General features: G+C 38.9%; 1 protein-coding gene across 4 annotated transcripts in view; it reads right to left on the reverse strand.

Annotated features, from left to right (window-relative positions):
- Positions 1–2,377: 2,377 nt before the first annotated feature.
- Positions 2,378–16,640, reverse strand: part of gpr180 (G protein-coupled receptor 180) — a 31,056-nt gene continuing 16,793 nt past the window's right edge. For all 4 annotated transcript variants that reach the window (XM_007890793.2, XM_007890794.2, XM_007890792.2 and 1 more), the window contains 6 exons: positions 13,602–13,782; positions 12,961–13,010; positions 10,132–10,289; positions 7,386–7,577; positions 6,427–6,504; positions 2,378–4,544 (listed from right to left, as the gene is read on the reverse strand). In XM_007890793.2, coding sequence (XP_007888984.1) covers positions 4,386–4,544; positions 6,427–6,504; positions 7,386–7,577; positions 10,132–10,289; positions 12,961–13,010; positions 13,602–13,782 — 818 coding nt within the window. In that variant the 3' untranslated portion in view covers positions 2,378–4,385. The remainder of the gene's footprint in view (positions 4,545–6,426; positions 6,505–7,385; positions 7,578–10,131; positions 10,290–12,960; positions 13,011–13,601; positions 13,783–16,640) is intronic.

Below are 16,640 nucleotides of genomic sequence, written 5' to 3' on the forward strand. Positions count from 1 at the left end.
TCAAAGATATAAATATGCTGAATCATTCCCATGCCATTCAAAATCCTGAGAGTTAGATTGCACTTATAGGAACATCTAGAGATGAAAGAAGTAGATTACTTTTCCCGACTGAGCTACTTTTACAGTTCGAGAATTGGGCACATTGTAATGGCTGCTACTACCTAACAGGATATGCCATTGAGCTAAATACTAATACTTATTTGGTCTTCATGTAGCTAGTCAATGGTGACTATGATATAGAGCAAGGTGGTAACTGGCGGCCCACGGGCTGGAAACCATTTCTAACTTGGGGCTACCCCTCCCTCCTGCACATCAATGCAATGCAGATCTGAAATCTGTGTCGACCACCATGGTGGGGGATGGGGGTACTGGGGATAGACACCGAGCAACATGCCGTGCTGTCCTCACAAGTTCCCTCTTTTTCCAGTGAGAAACTCCTCTCTGGACCCCACTCCTCACCGTACCACTGTGATCTCCTGACCCAGCTGTTCCCTTTGCTCAGCAAACACCGACTTGCTTCATGCCCACTCCCCACCCCACCTGCCCCACTATCAAACTCTTGACCAAGTTTTGGTTATCCTTTCTACTCCCCAGCCCCACCTCCCTCGGCTCCTACCCCAGTTTGGGTGCCTAGCAATGGAGCGCTTTGAGACATCCTATAATACTAATAATGCTTGCCCTCCATAGTCTTGCTTCTCCCTACCTCTGCGACCTCCAAACCCCCTATCATCCTGCCTGCTCCGGTCTGCTTCACGTCCTCCGCCTTGCCAGCTCCATTGGTAGGCGGACCTTCTGCCACTCTGCCCCCACCCTCTGGAACTCCATCGCTTAGTCCCTCCACCTTGCCCCCTCCCTTGCCTCCTTCAAGACCCATCTCAAGCCCCTCCATTTCGACTGTGCTTTCGAACACCCTGTTTCCCCCCTTGCCCTCCACCCTTCCCGGGTCTGAACCACTGACAGTCCAGCGCCTTGGGACTTCCTCCCTACATTAAAGATGCTATACAAATGTAATTTTATTGTTGTTGATATAGTACCTTATCATGTCGTGGAGACATTTTAAAGTGATTCACAGAATATATTGCAAAGTGAATTGACTGCGCATTTTGTGAACAAAATGAGGCAACCAATTGCTCACAGCAGTGTCCCACAGTCGTGGATTGATTGAACAGACGTGCAATCACTCAGTTTCAATATTTGTGTTTTGTTCTTTTCCTCATGCCAGGAATCACAGGTCACAAGTCTTAATAATAATGCATGCATTGTTTGGAGTATCACACTCTTGAAATGTCTCACAGGATTTACTGTAAAGTGTATTTGACTGTATATTTACAATGCGAATGTGGTAGCCAATTTGCGCATAGGAAATTGGCACAGCTATGTCCCACAAACAGCCATGAAGTAAATAACAAATTTTATCAGGATTTTTGCCCAGGACACCGGGAGAAACTCCCTTCTCGTTTCGAATAGTGCCAAGGGATCTTTAACGTTCACTTGAACAGGTCTCAGTTTAAGTTCTCATCCAAAGGATGGCACCTCCACCAATACTTTCCCTCAGCAGTGGAGGGTCAGGCTAGACTATGAGCTCAGAGTCCAGACATGCTTGTTGCATCTACATGTTCTAACCTGAGGCAAGCGTACCTCAGGTTGACACTAAGGCGTGCAATGAAGGAACAAAAAAAATCTGTAAAATCAACTGGATCTAGTTGTATCTGGTTGAATTCTGACCATCCGACCAGGAAAGGTATTTGGTCCTTAGAGGGGCTGTAACCTAGTATGGGTCAGCTTTGCCAAAAATGGAGAGAGAAACAAAAAATAAGGAATACATTTTGAATTTATTCCATTCCGTGATTAAAACCCTACTACCCCTCCCACCCCCTCCGTTCGGCAGGCACTGGTCTGGTCCCCCGCCCACCTCGTCATCAGCAGTGGATCTTCAACCTTTCTGTCCCCACTCTCTGAAACTCCATCCCACAATCCCTTCGCCTCGCCCCTTTCTTCACCTCCTTCAAGGTCCATCTCAAGACCTTCCTCTTTGACCTCACTTTTGGTCATCTTCTCACCCCCATCCCCCTTGTCCCCAACCTCTCCCAAATCCAACCCCCAGCTCGGGTGCAAACCCACAACTATCCAGCGCTTTGGGCTTCCTCCCGATGTGAAAGGACTTATATAAGTTAAATTTCTTCTTGCTGTTTTGAGGCAGATATGTGTGTAAAAATAGCTGGGACTCTCCGATGCTGAATACTGTGATGTTAAATTTAAATTGTTAGCAATCCAGTTTTACCTATGTGCAGCTATTGGGGTATATTTCATTGGTAATTATGTTTTATTTGCTGTTGCCCGTTCTTATTTGCTGAATTAATTGATTAAACACTGCACAGATACTTACAGGGCTTTATTTAATCGTCTAAATTTAAACAGTCAATGGAACTGCACTTCAAATACATTCATATCTAATTAACAGATTTCTCAATTACATGGTACAGCCATATTCCAGATTTGGTCTAAAAGTTTAATATTGTCACCAATTTTGACATAAATTACACTCAGCGCACCAGCAGAAACTCTGTATCCTGGAATAGAAAACACAATTATATGGAAAATGTTATGAATGATGAGTGATACTGAATACTCCCCTTGTGTAATATGTTCACAAATGAAATGAACTGAAGATATTACACAACAGGAGCATTCATTTGCAAGTTTGTTTGCATAACTTGCAGACAATTTAGTTTTCTATAAAATTCATATGGTTATATTTTGCCTTGTGTGTGATAATGTGCATGGATGCTTTTGAAGTTTTGTCCATTGTGTTGTGTAGTTTTGCATATTCATCAAGTTATAACCCATGACCTACTTTCTGTCTCTTGGTACCTCTGTGTAAATATATATATATATATATATATAGTGAATACACAAAGCACCTAAAAAATTCCTATGCATATTACACAGAAATAGTATCTATGCTGAATGCATTGAAGAAGGCAGATTTAACAAAAATTGTGACAAACTTCATCAATGGGAGAGATGGGACATCCTCCATTCTGAGCATATAGTTAATTTTCATGATCTAAAGCATATCCAATCTGCACATTTATTTACATATTAAAATGCTCGTTAATGTACAGTGTGCATTGTGAAAATTAAATTTGTGCCATGTACCCACATTAAATACCAATGACCATGTTTATGTCTGTGAAAGTGCCCTGGAACTAGAGTAGGAAAGCTGTGCTGATAGTGTTTCTTAAATCATTCTCCAAAAATCCTTTTACACTTTTTTTTGACATTTTCTATGCCGAGGGACCAGATAGAGTACTACACATCAAATGTAATCTCTCTAGTGTGTTTTTTAAAAAAATTCCATATTGTAAATATCATTGTAAGAACATTGTAAATACATTTCCCATTATTGCGAAAAGAAGATTTGGGAGTTTACGGTTCCCTTAAAAACATCAGATAGTCACTAGCCAGTGTCTCAAGAAGCATCCCTCCAATTTTGGAATGAATTTAGTCAGTTGTTATCTAGGCTATGAGAAAGACAGTATTTTGCTTTGGGAAGTTGTTTCCATCCTAAATTGGAATAAACCACTATATTGCTCTGCATTCTGTAAGTACACATACCATCAGCTGATCATGCAGCACCATTTGATAGCAGTCATTTCATCTTTTTGACTGATAAATTACTGAATGACATATGGCAGCTCAAGGGAAAATATTTTCAAAATTATTTGAAGAAACATTTGTTCGTTTATTTCAACAGATAAAATGTTCATTTCCAAGAAGCAGCATATTGTATTTTCTTAAATTATTAGTGTTTCACTTTTGCCATGCATTGGAATTTTTTTATGCCACAACATCTATTTTTTCCTAAATAGAACACAACTTAAACGTATAAAAAATTAGCTATGACCAAAAAAAAGTGGCAGGAATCAATAACATTTCTGCATTCTTTCAAATTCAAAATAACAAACGAAAAGAACATGAGACTGAACTATATACAGAAACCAATTTTGATGCAAATGTAAAAATAATTATATTGTATGAAGCTTTAAACAAAATTACAATACAAATCCCATTTGCAACATAAGTCGTAACATAATGGATTCTTCCTCAGGCCATGGGCTAAAACGTAAAGACTATTCTTGCACATCAATGAGCTTCAACATCACCTTTTTGCGAATATGTCCTTTTTACGAGTTCTGAATCTAATTCCTAAATTCATTTTCTAATTCAAGTACATATTATGTGCAAGTGCATAATTCATAGAGTGCATTGCAATTAAATTATTTATTTTGGAAAGTTTTACCAACCTTGGAACACTTTCAACAAAAAAGATTTCCAACAACTACAATCTTGGTGCTTTTGATTTTCACCCACAGAGTTCATCACTAGGAATAGTAGCGACCACGGTGCCTGGATGACATAGTGAGTGGTAGTGTGACTGAAGAAAGAGACGAGACCTCCCAGTAGAGACTTCGAGATATGAAGAGTTTATACAAGACGACAATTGAAATGGACTGACACAGAATAACACCAATTGTGATAAGCTGCAGAACAAATAAAATGACATTTTATTCTCAATGATTGTACTGTGATTAATAATATTGACAAATTTTTCAAGGTGCAGTAACTCTTTTTATCAGGATGACCAAAAAGTTATGAAACCATTACAATGTCTAATATGTCTTAAAGAAATTATGATTTATTTTAGGTAATGGGGTAGCTGAAAAATAAGACTTTTTGGTCAGCCTGTATAAACAAAAGTAATGAACAAAGTCTATATTCTGTTTAGGTTAAGAATTTAGTTTTCCCCATATTCTACTAGTACTTTAAATTGTAAGAGGTTTATTTATTTAAAATTTGGTGGGGAGGGGGGAATAAAAGGGAACTGTAAGTGAGGTCGAAAAGGACATAGGGTGGCCTTGAAAGGTGGGAGGAGCGGACAGAGCTGTGAAGGGATTTGAAATCACAGACGAGGATCTTGAATTAAATCCACTGGTGAATGGGCCATTGGAGCCTAGGGAGGATGGGGGTTAGCAATCAAGTTATTCAACTGTGAGGGACATCAATGTCAAGCCCAAGCCTGTCCATCGTTTAGGCAAAATCCCAAATCTTAATGGTAAAAGTCATCACATGGTAGGTTGAATAATATGTGCACAAATTTTTATTTTAATTGGGTGAGCAATTTTTTACATGGGTTTTTCATAAAGCAATGAGGTCATCCAGCTGCTTAATTGGCCATTAGAAATAACTGGACAGGGGGTGGGGGGCACTTATACATTCAATGGTCAAAATAGGCAATGTGTGAGGTTAACAACATGTGACTTAACACAACAACAATAACACTATTGTTGAGAAAGCACTGGGCGGTTTGGAGGTCTACATTATTTTTCCATGGCTACAGCAGGAATCTTCTTGTTTCATCTTTATTTTTGCAACAAAATATTTTATATTTCAAATTCAAAATAGTAGACGAAAAGAACATGAGACTGAACTATGTACAGAAACCAATTTTGATGCCAATGTAAAAATAATTATATTGTATGAAGCTTTAAACAAAATTACAATACAAATCCCATTTGCAACATAAGTCGTAACATAATGGGTTCTTCCCATATATTTTATTGTTGGAAAATTTAAGAAGATATGATTGGTAACATGTTGGCAGCACTTGTGATGCTAGTGGAGTAAAAAAACATCAAAAGGCAATCAGAAGCATAAACTGCCTGATTTTCCCGTTTCTAACTTGAAGTTACTTAGGTGGATTGTATGCAAGAACACAAATATATATAAAGAATAAAATACTAAAAGGTGATTGAGGCTAACAATTTGATTGCTTCAACAAATCATTAAAATATACTCCATCATTGATTCTACCCAACCCATTTAATCTCCTGTAGAAAGATCTACAAAATGTCTCCCTATTCCATTCAATGACCAAAATGTAGAACTGTAGAACACCTATTGAACCTTACATTCTATATTATACAGCCTTGACCGGTTATGTTCATTGGTATACTCCATGATCTCAGCAGATAAGAAATTGCTATACTCCCACACTTCATTCAGTTATTTTTATCAGTCCTTCTCCCTAGAACACTTAATCCTGCTTCTCAGCAAGCTTTTTTTAAAAATAGAATAGAATATTAACATAGAATATGTTAGAATATATTAATGATAGAATATTAACTTATTACAAGAAAGCAAGTCAGATATAAATTTCATTAGCTGTAGAGCTACACACCATTTGCATTCAAGCTCAAAGTGATACCAGGAGATATTTTTTGAGGGCATTTGTCACTATAGACTTTGATTCTACATAAATTCTGCTCTGTAAAGTTTTGAGTTACAAAAATGAAGAGATAACTCTAATTTCTTGAATAAAAACACTAATTTCCAGTAGCAGGTTTCTATTTTTCAAGTACGTACCTTCTCACGTTGGTAATCAGGAAACACAACAGAGACACCGACAAGTACAGGGTGGCAGAGAAACCATAAGACGCAACCCTGGTGCAGAACAAAGAAAAGATTTTGTGTTGGGTTAAAAGTTCATTATAGATTTCAATCAACCATCAATATACTTATATACTTTATAGGCAAGGGTTAAATAACAATTTGAGTATTGTCGCAAGACCAACCCTGGTTTTGATTTCAATGGACAGGTGCTCTGAGTCAAGACAGAGGATGATGTTTTTACATTCTATTCCCTTTCTTGCATTTTCTTTTACTTTGAATTTGTTTTTATTTTACCACTTTTTTTGTATTTTACAATATATCACTAAATGTCTTCCTTTGGATATTAATGAGGTATCCCCAATTAGGAGGTATTCTCAACTTCAGTTTTTTTTAGTGATCTTTAGAGATATAACATCAAATACCAAAGGTTGGTTAATTTATCACCAAACATAGCAACTCAAATTTGAGATTGTAAAGAATCATTGGGTGGACAAAAATGTCCAATTCATGCCGAAGTATTTCAAGGGATTGTACCATTAAACTGTTCATCTTTTAACTGACACATCCCACCCACATCATGAGTATTAGCTACCGCGTACTTTTGCTATCAGAAGCAAAGTACCATTTCAGGCTGCTCTGCAGTTTGTTCACTTTACTCAAGCTTCAAGTTTGAAAATAGATTAGGACCATGTTTTAATTACTGTTCCATCATTGATTTAAGTGATATTATTATGTGAGTAAATTAGAATCTGTGAGGCCAAAATCTGTGAATAATGTTTTCCTCCAAGGCACATTGCATCTCTTCTTCCCATTTTATTTAAATTTATGTTTTGACCACAGGGAAACCTTAATCTTCCAACTAACTTTCTAATTAAATGTCACATGCAGGTAGCAACCTGGTTTAGCTGCTCATCATGAATTATCACACTCACCTTAGTAAAGCTTACATAGAAGTCTCTCTTAAGTGCACTTCTTTCCATGGTAATTATCTGGTAAAGACCAGAGGCTAAGAGCAGGGCCAGACTTACTCTTAAACCAATGAGTAGCAGAGCTGCCACACTACGGTGTGCATGGTAGCTATGGTGATCAGTATCTTCTATTTGTTCCCAAAGCAACAAAATACCCTGTAAATAAAAATAGACAAAGACAGAGGCAGTATTAAACAACAACTTGTATTTATATGGTACCCCTCACGTAGTGTAGCGCCCCAGAGCGCTTGACAGTGGCATAGCACGATGCCGAGCAGGAAGGGAATGGGAGGTGACCGTAGGAATGGTCGAATAGGAAGGTCTTCAAGCGCAACCTGAAGATGGGGAAGGAAAGAGCAAGGCAGAGCGATAGAGGAAGAGTGTTCCAGAGTTTCGGGACATAGTGGCTGAAAGCGCAGCCACCAATGGTGGGACAGAGGGCACAGGGGACATGCAGAAGGCCGGAGCCAGTGAGCAGAGGCAGTGGGTGGTAGGTTGTGGGGTGAGCAGGTTGGAGAGGTAGGGAGGTGCCAGGCCATGAAGGGATTTGAAAATGAGTGTGAGGATCTTGAAATCGACCCGATCGGCGATAGGGGTATTGTGGAGCCTTGCTAGAGCTGGTGTGATAGGATGCAGAGTTTAGTATGGGCGAGTATGCGGGCGGCAAACTTTTGGATCAGTTGGATGCTGTGCATGGTGGACCTGGGGAGACTGGCAAAGAGGGCATTTGAGAAGTCGAGTCAGGAGGTGACGAATGCATGGATGAGTGTTTCGGCTGTCTCTGAGGTAAGGTAGAGTCGGAGGTGGGTAATAACAGAGGTGGAAGAAGGCAATCCTAGTCAGGGACTAGATGTGGGGAAGGAAGGACAGCTGTGGGTTAAACCTAATTTGCGCAGTGGTTCAGTAAGTAAAGGATAGGCCAGGGAGGTTGAGGAGGTCAGAAGACGTTGACGGTAGTCAATGAATATGGGAGGAGTTGAGAAGGGTAAGGATGTGGATGAGGGAAGGGGTGTTTGCCTTTTGGAGGTGAGGGTGGTGGCTGTATTGCGTAGAGTGGGCGATGGGGCAGTCAAGGTGGCTGCTTTGGGATAACCATCACTGAGAGCCATGATGGGTCAGGAGGAGGATGCCAGGCTGGAGCAGAGGGAGGCAATAATAGGGTCCAGAAGAGACAGAAGGCGAGGAGGGTGGTGGGAGGGGAGGACTGATTGGGAGCAGTGGAGTGTGGGGAGTAGAAGGAGGAGCATTTCTGGGGGGCGGGGGGGGGGTCCTTGGGTTGTAACCATCTTGTTTCTGGAAAAAAATTAAATTAGCACTACAGGGAAAGTACTTTCCTAAATTTGACTGTAATCATAACCTGATGGGACCTGCAATGTTTGTTTCTAGATCCTCTGTGCAAAGCAACACATGTCCACTTCCACAGATTATGAATAGCACAAGTATTAGTGTGAAGTCATGGCTGTGCACTGATGTATGTTACTGTCAAACTACTCTAATTAGAAATGTACACAAATTATATTGTGGTATTGGGTTTTCATTTAAATTTAACTCAATTTCAACAGCAGCATAGGGCTACTGCTGACAATAACATAGTTTTCCACCAATCAATAAGTATTGCTAGATTGTAGATCTGTGCTTTCCAGATGCTCTGTGGCAGGGAGTTCCCGCTGGTACTCAGGAAAGGTGACTAGTTTGGCATTAGTATTAACATATTAACTTAACCTACTGATTTAGGTCATTTAAGAGCTAACAGCCAGAAACCAGGCGACTATACAATTTTAACACCACTGATAAATAAGGAAACCATAACTACCGTGGTGGATTATTTGTGTATGGCATCCCAAATATTTTTTTAAAAATTCTGAACAAGCAGAATATAAAATATTTATTCTTTATCCTTATAGGCAGAAATAATGCCTATTGCTTCCACTTACCAAAGAAAGTTTATTTCTATTATTATTATTGAAGTAGCATCTACCACTGTATCACCTGATCGAAAGGGGGAAAGTGGTGGGACCTTTTGTTTACAAATTTGGCTGTAAATTTTGTATTACCCATCTAATGAAACACCATGCAATCATGAAAACTTTACCCTACTTCCTACAGAGCAGCGGCTGCTCTACTAAGCCTGGATTCACACACCAAAGTTATATTAGATACTCTTAAAGTAAGTGACACACAGGACAAGCAGGACTGATGAAATTTACTAATTCAGCTTCGATTCCTTAATGTTTGGATAGCTCAAAACCAAACATTGTTCCACCATAAACTCAAAAGACCCACAGCTGAATCCCCGAATGCTCATGCCCAACAAACAGCATGAAGGGTTGACATTTTGGAATGCTTTGCTGTGGAAGTAAAATAGATTTGAATTATAACTTACCAACACATATTAAAAAATATTACCCCAAATTAACTTTATGAAAACTCCTGAAAAAACATTCTAAAACATGTTCCAATATGCATAATTCAAGCCTGAATTGGCTAAATAGGTAGTGTCAGTAGTCAACATTTAATACGCTAACTAGAACATTGCACCCAATTTCTAAGCTTGTAAGATGTTTGAAACCTGTCGGATTTCTTCTTCATAGATTACAATTGGATGTGATATAGTGCCTTTCACTTTGGGAGGATGTCACCAAGCGTTTCAAAGGATTTAGTATAAAGTGTAGTGACTGTGTGTTTTGTAGAGAGGTTGGAGATAACTGACCTGAGCAATAACAACAGTAATAGCTATGGCAGTGGTCACTGGGGTTGAGTCCCATTGTACAAGCTTACTCTGGGTTCTTCCGATTCTACCCAGAGTCCATCCCATACATAAACTCAGCAGCAAGTATAACATCTGAATTTGGGAAACCATGTCACACACTGTCAGGGGAGAAGAAGATTTCATTAGTTCAGACAGCAATATATTCATTAGATCATGCAACCTCTATTTCTATTAAATCTATGAAAAATAATTTTGGAAATTATGTCCAAAAGTGGATATCAACTGTTCAATGGCACAATATATTTTAAATATATTTTAAAATATATTTTAAAACAATCAACTTTCTGTCCAAATGTAAAACAATTGTTGCATCAAAGACAAGCTATTAGCACTGCAAAAAAAGTAGTGATATGGAAATCAATAATCTTAATTGTATTGTTTTTACCATCTGCGTAATAAGAATCAAAATCTGCAGGAAAAACAAAAAACAAATAACATATTTAAAAAAAACTTTATTATTTAATGAAGCTAAAAATGTAATGTAAAAAGCTGTAAGTTCACTGTTTGCTAATTGTACCATTTCTTGCTTTTAACTTCAATAATTTTTTCCCAGGACATCAAAACTAAGGTGTGTGTAATGGTTATTCTTTTTCATTCAAGCTCCTGTATCAAAGACATACTTAAAAATATTTTAGTGAATGTTACGTATATCACCTTTCACAATGTTGGTCACAAATGGGATTTACCATTATACTCATGCAGCGTTCAACACTAACCACAACACTCTCCAACAGACAAACATTTTACCTTTCAGATTCCTAGAGATAGGTTTACAGAAGTCTTTGACCCCCCTCCCGGCCAAAAAAAAAAGCACCCTCCTTTCCTGAAAAGTAGTTCAATGTTGGGATACTGTTCCATATTTGTGAGTCACCCTCTGCTATCTGGTCCAAATGATCATTCTTCATATTTGATTGTGGACAGGCTATTTTAATTCTACGTGGAGCATCACAGCTGAACTGAATTCTACAATTGCCCAACACAGACAACAAATGTTTCAAGAATGAGTCAATGGTCAGCAATCAAAAGTAGGAGTGCTGATTGATTTTACCCAGCACTATGTCTGAGGGCACTGAGGCCTATTTATAGCACATTTTCTGTTGCTAAGAACAAAGTCTACTAACGTAATATAGATCAGGTATCCACCTGAAGATCCTCTGGTTTGCTGGGCTCAGCACTGTGTTTATCCACTGGGAGCTTTTTCCTGGATATGAACTGTTTAACTTTTTCCTTAATGCTTGGGGAAGCAATTAATCAGGCAGCGATTTGCTATGATGAACACTACAGCCAAGTCACACAATGATGTTTTTGCAAATTAAAGTTTCTTGGCAATAACTGGCTTGTTATGTTAAGATATTTGGCATACCAACAAAAAGATTTGAAAACTATTTTTCAACAGAGACCATTACAGAATACAGAAAACAATCTACTGTAATGCATAATTTTGTACATCATAGGAGGGATTTATTTGTCAGTTGTAATTTCTTAGAAGGTCGCAGTTTTGAGCACAGTAAAACTTATTTGAAAAAGCATGTCAACTTTATGATAAATTGACAGCTTTTGCTGACACTCTTGCGTTGTTTTAGTGGGTGGCAAGTCACCTAACATTCTTAGATCATTTTTAACTTTACCCTTCGTGTCTTTTATTTCATCTATGCATATGCAGCTACTAACATTTACTTCTAAAATGATGCATTCAGGTACATTTCCTGTTGAAATGACTTGATGGCTACCTCCATAATGCTTGCCACATTTGGTTGCTTTCTCATCTACCTTACTGTTGATTACAAATTTAACTATTTTGCACCTAATCTGTGAATCCAGTTTATTTATGTATATTAGGAACAAGAAGAATCCCAGCATAGACAGATGAGCCATCCTGGGCCCTGCAGTGCGATGTTATCAGAGACATGTTAGCCCAGAAGTTGACCATTTATTAGAATGTCAAGTCTTTTCTACTAAAAAAAACCCTCCAAAAACATAATTTCATGTTTACTACTGGTCAGACCCCATTATAATCTTTTGGTCTCAAGGATTCATAAAATCAGACCCTGTTGTAAAGGTCACCATTCAGAGTTTCTGCGTCATAAGAGCACAGAGTATGCTAGAAACTGCTCTCTTGAGCTTTTTTGGAACACTGCTAACTGATGGGTGGGCTTTTGTGCCTGAATACTTTGTGCAGAAAGCCATTCGGTAGCACCAGAAGCCATCCAGTCAGTGCAGCAAGCCATGGAGTCAGTGCACAAGCAAAACCTGTCCACAGTTATACCACACTGTGCCAGGTGGCATTATAACGGGGACTGATGGTATCTCTGCTCATCCTCATTTTTAATTCCCTTTGGTGAAAACATTCAGTCTGTTGAAATATTCCCTGCTGACAATGTCATTAATGTACTGATGTTGTACTATTTAAATCAGAAATTTCTTCTATGCTGTTTGTTTTGGTATTATCAGCAACACCTTGACATGTTTGGAAATTAATCATTCCACAACATAATGATATAAAAAAATTAAGATTTATTGTTCAATATATACTGGCTGACAATATTCATTGTACCGAGTAATGTGAATAATCTTTTAATACTCAAAGACCAATATTCATTGAAGCGATATGCTTTGATCAGAAATTTTAGATACTAATTAAGTGTGAAATGATTTGGTAAGTTGAAATTCTACTACTACATTGGATGAGTTATGTGTTTACTAGGAGTCAACTGCAAAAAGAAAAACTGAACAACAGAAGCTGCACTTTTAGCAGGTGTTACATCTTACATTCAGCTAAACTGCCCAGCAAAGGTGTTCCAATTCCATCCACTGAGAACCTGAAAAAATATTACAAGGAATATTATTACAGTAACAAGTTAATCAGCAGCATGGATATTAACTTACCAGGCAAATAGTTTGGTAGAATTATTTTATATAAAATCCCTTCTCACTGTACACAAAAAAAAAAAATATATAATTCCCGTGCAATTCTCTCCAAATTTAAAATGTTTCACTTGTTTTAAAAAATGGCCAATTTTTCTAATTTTTAACCATCCGTGTTACATTCAATTTATTTTGCATGCATTTTGCCCAATTTTCCTGCATTTTTCACCTTACGGTCTCTATACCATTAAATGTATCAAAAGCACAAGTTAGTCAAAAGCAGAAGTTAGTTATACCACTATAAGAAAGCTGCCCTGAAAGGATTTATTTCTAGCATTTGCTAAATTAATAAAGCATTTGTGAGTAGGTATCTCACATTTGTCTCTCCTAGGTGTTTCACTTGATAAAATATGCCAGATCAGGTATTTGGTAGGTTGAGGAAATTGAGTACACAAATCTCCCAATTTATTTTTAAAAGAACGTGGAACTCTTAGAAGTAAGAAACATCATTTTTATAATCACCAAGTCTTTTAATACCACTTTACCTGGATAGATGTATATAGTTTGTGATTGCTGCACCAGCCTGCAGCAACAAACCAGAAGTCAAAACCTTCAGGATATTATGCATAGGCCCACCTTTCTTAATAGATCGCCAGAGTGGTTGAAAATATATACAGGCCACTACAAAGTAAGCCAATACGAGCAGGAAGTAGAAATCATGTAACCCTGTGAAAATAATAAATATAGCTCACATTCAAGGAAACAAACAGTTGGAATAAAATCTAATGATGTAGCAATGAAAAGAAGATTTCAAATGCCATTCCTAATCAGCCTCAAATTATAGAGGAAAAGCAAACATGCATAATAATATATATTACGCATCAATTTTCCTGTAATCAACGTCATTATTATTCAACAAACACTAATGTCATAACCTTAATTGTCAATGACATACAGCAATGAGTCAGCATTTGTATTAAGAGCTGCCTTGGCACAACAGTGAGTCAAAAGCTGTATAAAACTATTCAGAAAATGAACGGTATACAATAAAAAATACCCTGGAATGATTTCAAGGTTGCAGTCTAACTGCAACTGTCTCTTCAGAGAACATTTCTAATCCATTTAATTAAGCATTCAAAGTTTGCTTTAGTCTGTTACCATCAATGTACAACATCCCTTGACTCAAAGACCACTGCTGTCCTGACAGAATGTCTGTCAGACATCAAGTCCTGGATGAGAGCCAACTTTCTTCAGTTGAACATCAACAAGACCGAGGCTCTGCTGATTGGTTCCCGTCAGCGCCTCCTCACCTCAGGCGCTGACAGCTTCACCATCCGTGGTTGCACACTCCACCTTGCTAAGCCAGTCCGGATCCTTGGGGTATTGTTTGATCCTCAACTCTCCTTTCTACCTCATATCTGTGCCATGACCTGCTCTGCCTTCCCCCACCTCCGCAACGTCGCCCGGCTCCGACACTGTCTCACACCGCAAGCCGCCAAAACCCGCATACATGCTTTCATAACATTGAGGCTCGACTATGAAAACTCACTGCTTGTCGGCCTCCCCAACTCCTCCTTCCACAGGCTGCAGATCATCCAGAACTCTGCAGCCCATGTCCTCTCCCGCACTAGGCTCCGTGACCCTATCCCCCCATCCTTGTCCGACTCCACTGGCTTCCCATCACACAGAGGATGCAGTTTAAGATCCTAGTCCTCACCTTCAAAGACCTCCACGGTCTTGCTCCCCCCCTACCTCTCTGAGCTCCTAACCCCCTAACTCCTTGTTCACTCCATCCACTCAGTGGGCTCCGGCCTGCTTCACGGCCCCCGCCTTGCCCGGCCCACTATAGGCAGGCGGGCCTTCCATCACTCTGCCCCCACCCTCTGGAACTCCATCCCGCAGTCCCTCCGCTTCACCCCCTCTCTTGCCACCTTCGAGACCCATCTCAAGACCCTTCTCTTCGACCGTGCTTTCAATCTCCCTGCTTCCTCCTTGCCCTCCACTCTCCCCCCCACCCCTACCCTCAGCTCGGGTCCGTAACTCTGTCTGTCCAGCACCTTGGGATGTCCTCCCGACGTGAAAGGCTTTTACAAATGTAATTTTGTTGCTGTTGTTGTTTAGGCCGTCTTTTGACAAAATGACAGATGGGTTCAATGAGTTAGCTGGAGAAACAGGAGGCATGCTTGTTGTTTCAGCAGGGTTGTCATTCTTGCTCATTATCCAGCAATGTGTATTGGAAGTTCATGTGTGAATGTCTGGTGTGGACATAATTGGGTTCAACTGTGATCCCCTCCTCTCAGTCAAAAGGCCAGTCATCACTCAGTCAAGGATCAAACATAAATAAGTAATTGCCATTTGGCTGAGATACCCCAGACACCCATAGAACCATACCCTAGTAGAAGGCATTGGCAATATCATTTCAAATATCAATGTACCCTTCACTGCATTTAAATAACTTCTCCCTGTGAAATGTTACTGTATCTGGATGATAGAGAAAGTCAATGTTTTCTTGTGAGGGCTGTAGAACATATTGTGTTAATTCAGGGCATGCAGAGAATTTAAACATTCAAAATGATTAAGTCATCAGATCACACACAGTGTTGATAGTGGTGAACCATGCTAAGCAAACACTGTACCTATTGTACAAACAATTCAATGTGCTATAAATCCAGACTCCTGACATTAGAGTGACTCAAAATAAAATTAAACTAATTATCAGGATGATGAGGCTAATTCAAATACGATGCACAGACATGTACATGCGTTGGTATGTTCATTGTAACATTACTTTATGGAAAAGAAGATTGAAAGCGACCATTGATTCTTGAAGTAGAAAGCACACACTAGTCTCCCACAATAAAACACAAGAGAGTGGTGTGGGAACATCTAAACAGAAAGTAAAAATATCCAAATGCAAGGGTCAAAAAATATTCTTCTGGCAGTGTGGCCCAAGACCAACATACAGCAAGCAATTGTGATGCAGACAGTGAAGTCTTTCATGTTACTTATTTCTTCCTACCCTGAGCCCCAGGATAGACAAGAGTTGAATGAGCCTACTGCGTTATTACAGAAAATCACCACTGCTGGCAGAATTTGAATGCTCATTTATTTTGAGCTTGCAGTTTCCATAACAACATGTTTGAACCTCATGGTCCAGCATCAACATTTATGTAGTCCTCGAATCTTTCAATTGCAAAAATCTTAATCCTCAACTAAAAGTGAAAATTAATAAAGAAATTTGAAATATAATACTATTATCTTGATGCTCCTCATTTCAAACTGTATGTACAAACAATATTGCACTTTGTTTAAAAAACTTTTCTTAATTATAGTTTTCTCTTTTATGCATTGGAACACATTCCTTATGTAATATTCCACTTCTTAGCCATTTTAAAATTATAGGAACAGGCTAAGGCAAAAATCTTAATTTTTGTCACTAGCTGGTATCACAGTGTCACCTGATGGTAGGCATCAGCTACTACAACACGGGTCCAAATTCGATTGTCCAGCACCTTGGGACGTCCTCCTGACGTGAAAGGCGCTATACAAATGTAATTTTGTATTTGTATTTGTAGAAACAGAAC

Source organism: Callorhinchus milii, unplaced genomic scaffold (genome assembly GCF_018977255.1).
Source record: "Callorhinchus milii isolate IMCB2004 unplaced genomic scaffold, IMCB_Cmil_1.0 Scaffold4, whole genome shotgun sequence".
NCBI classification, from domain to species: domain Eukaryota; kingdom Metazoa; phylum Chordata; class Chondrichthyes; order Chimaeriformes; family Callorhinchidae; genus Callorhinchus; species Callorhinchus milii.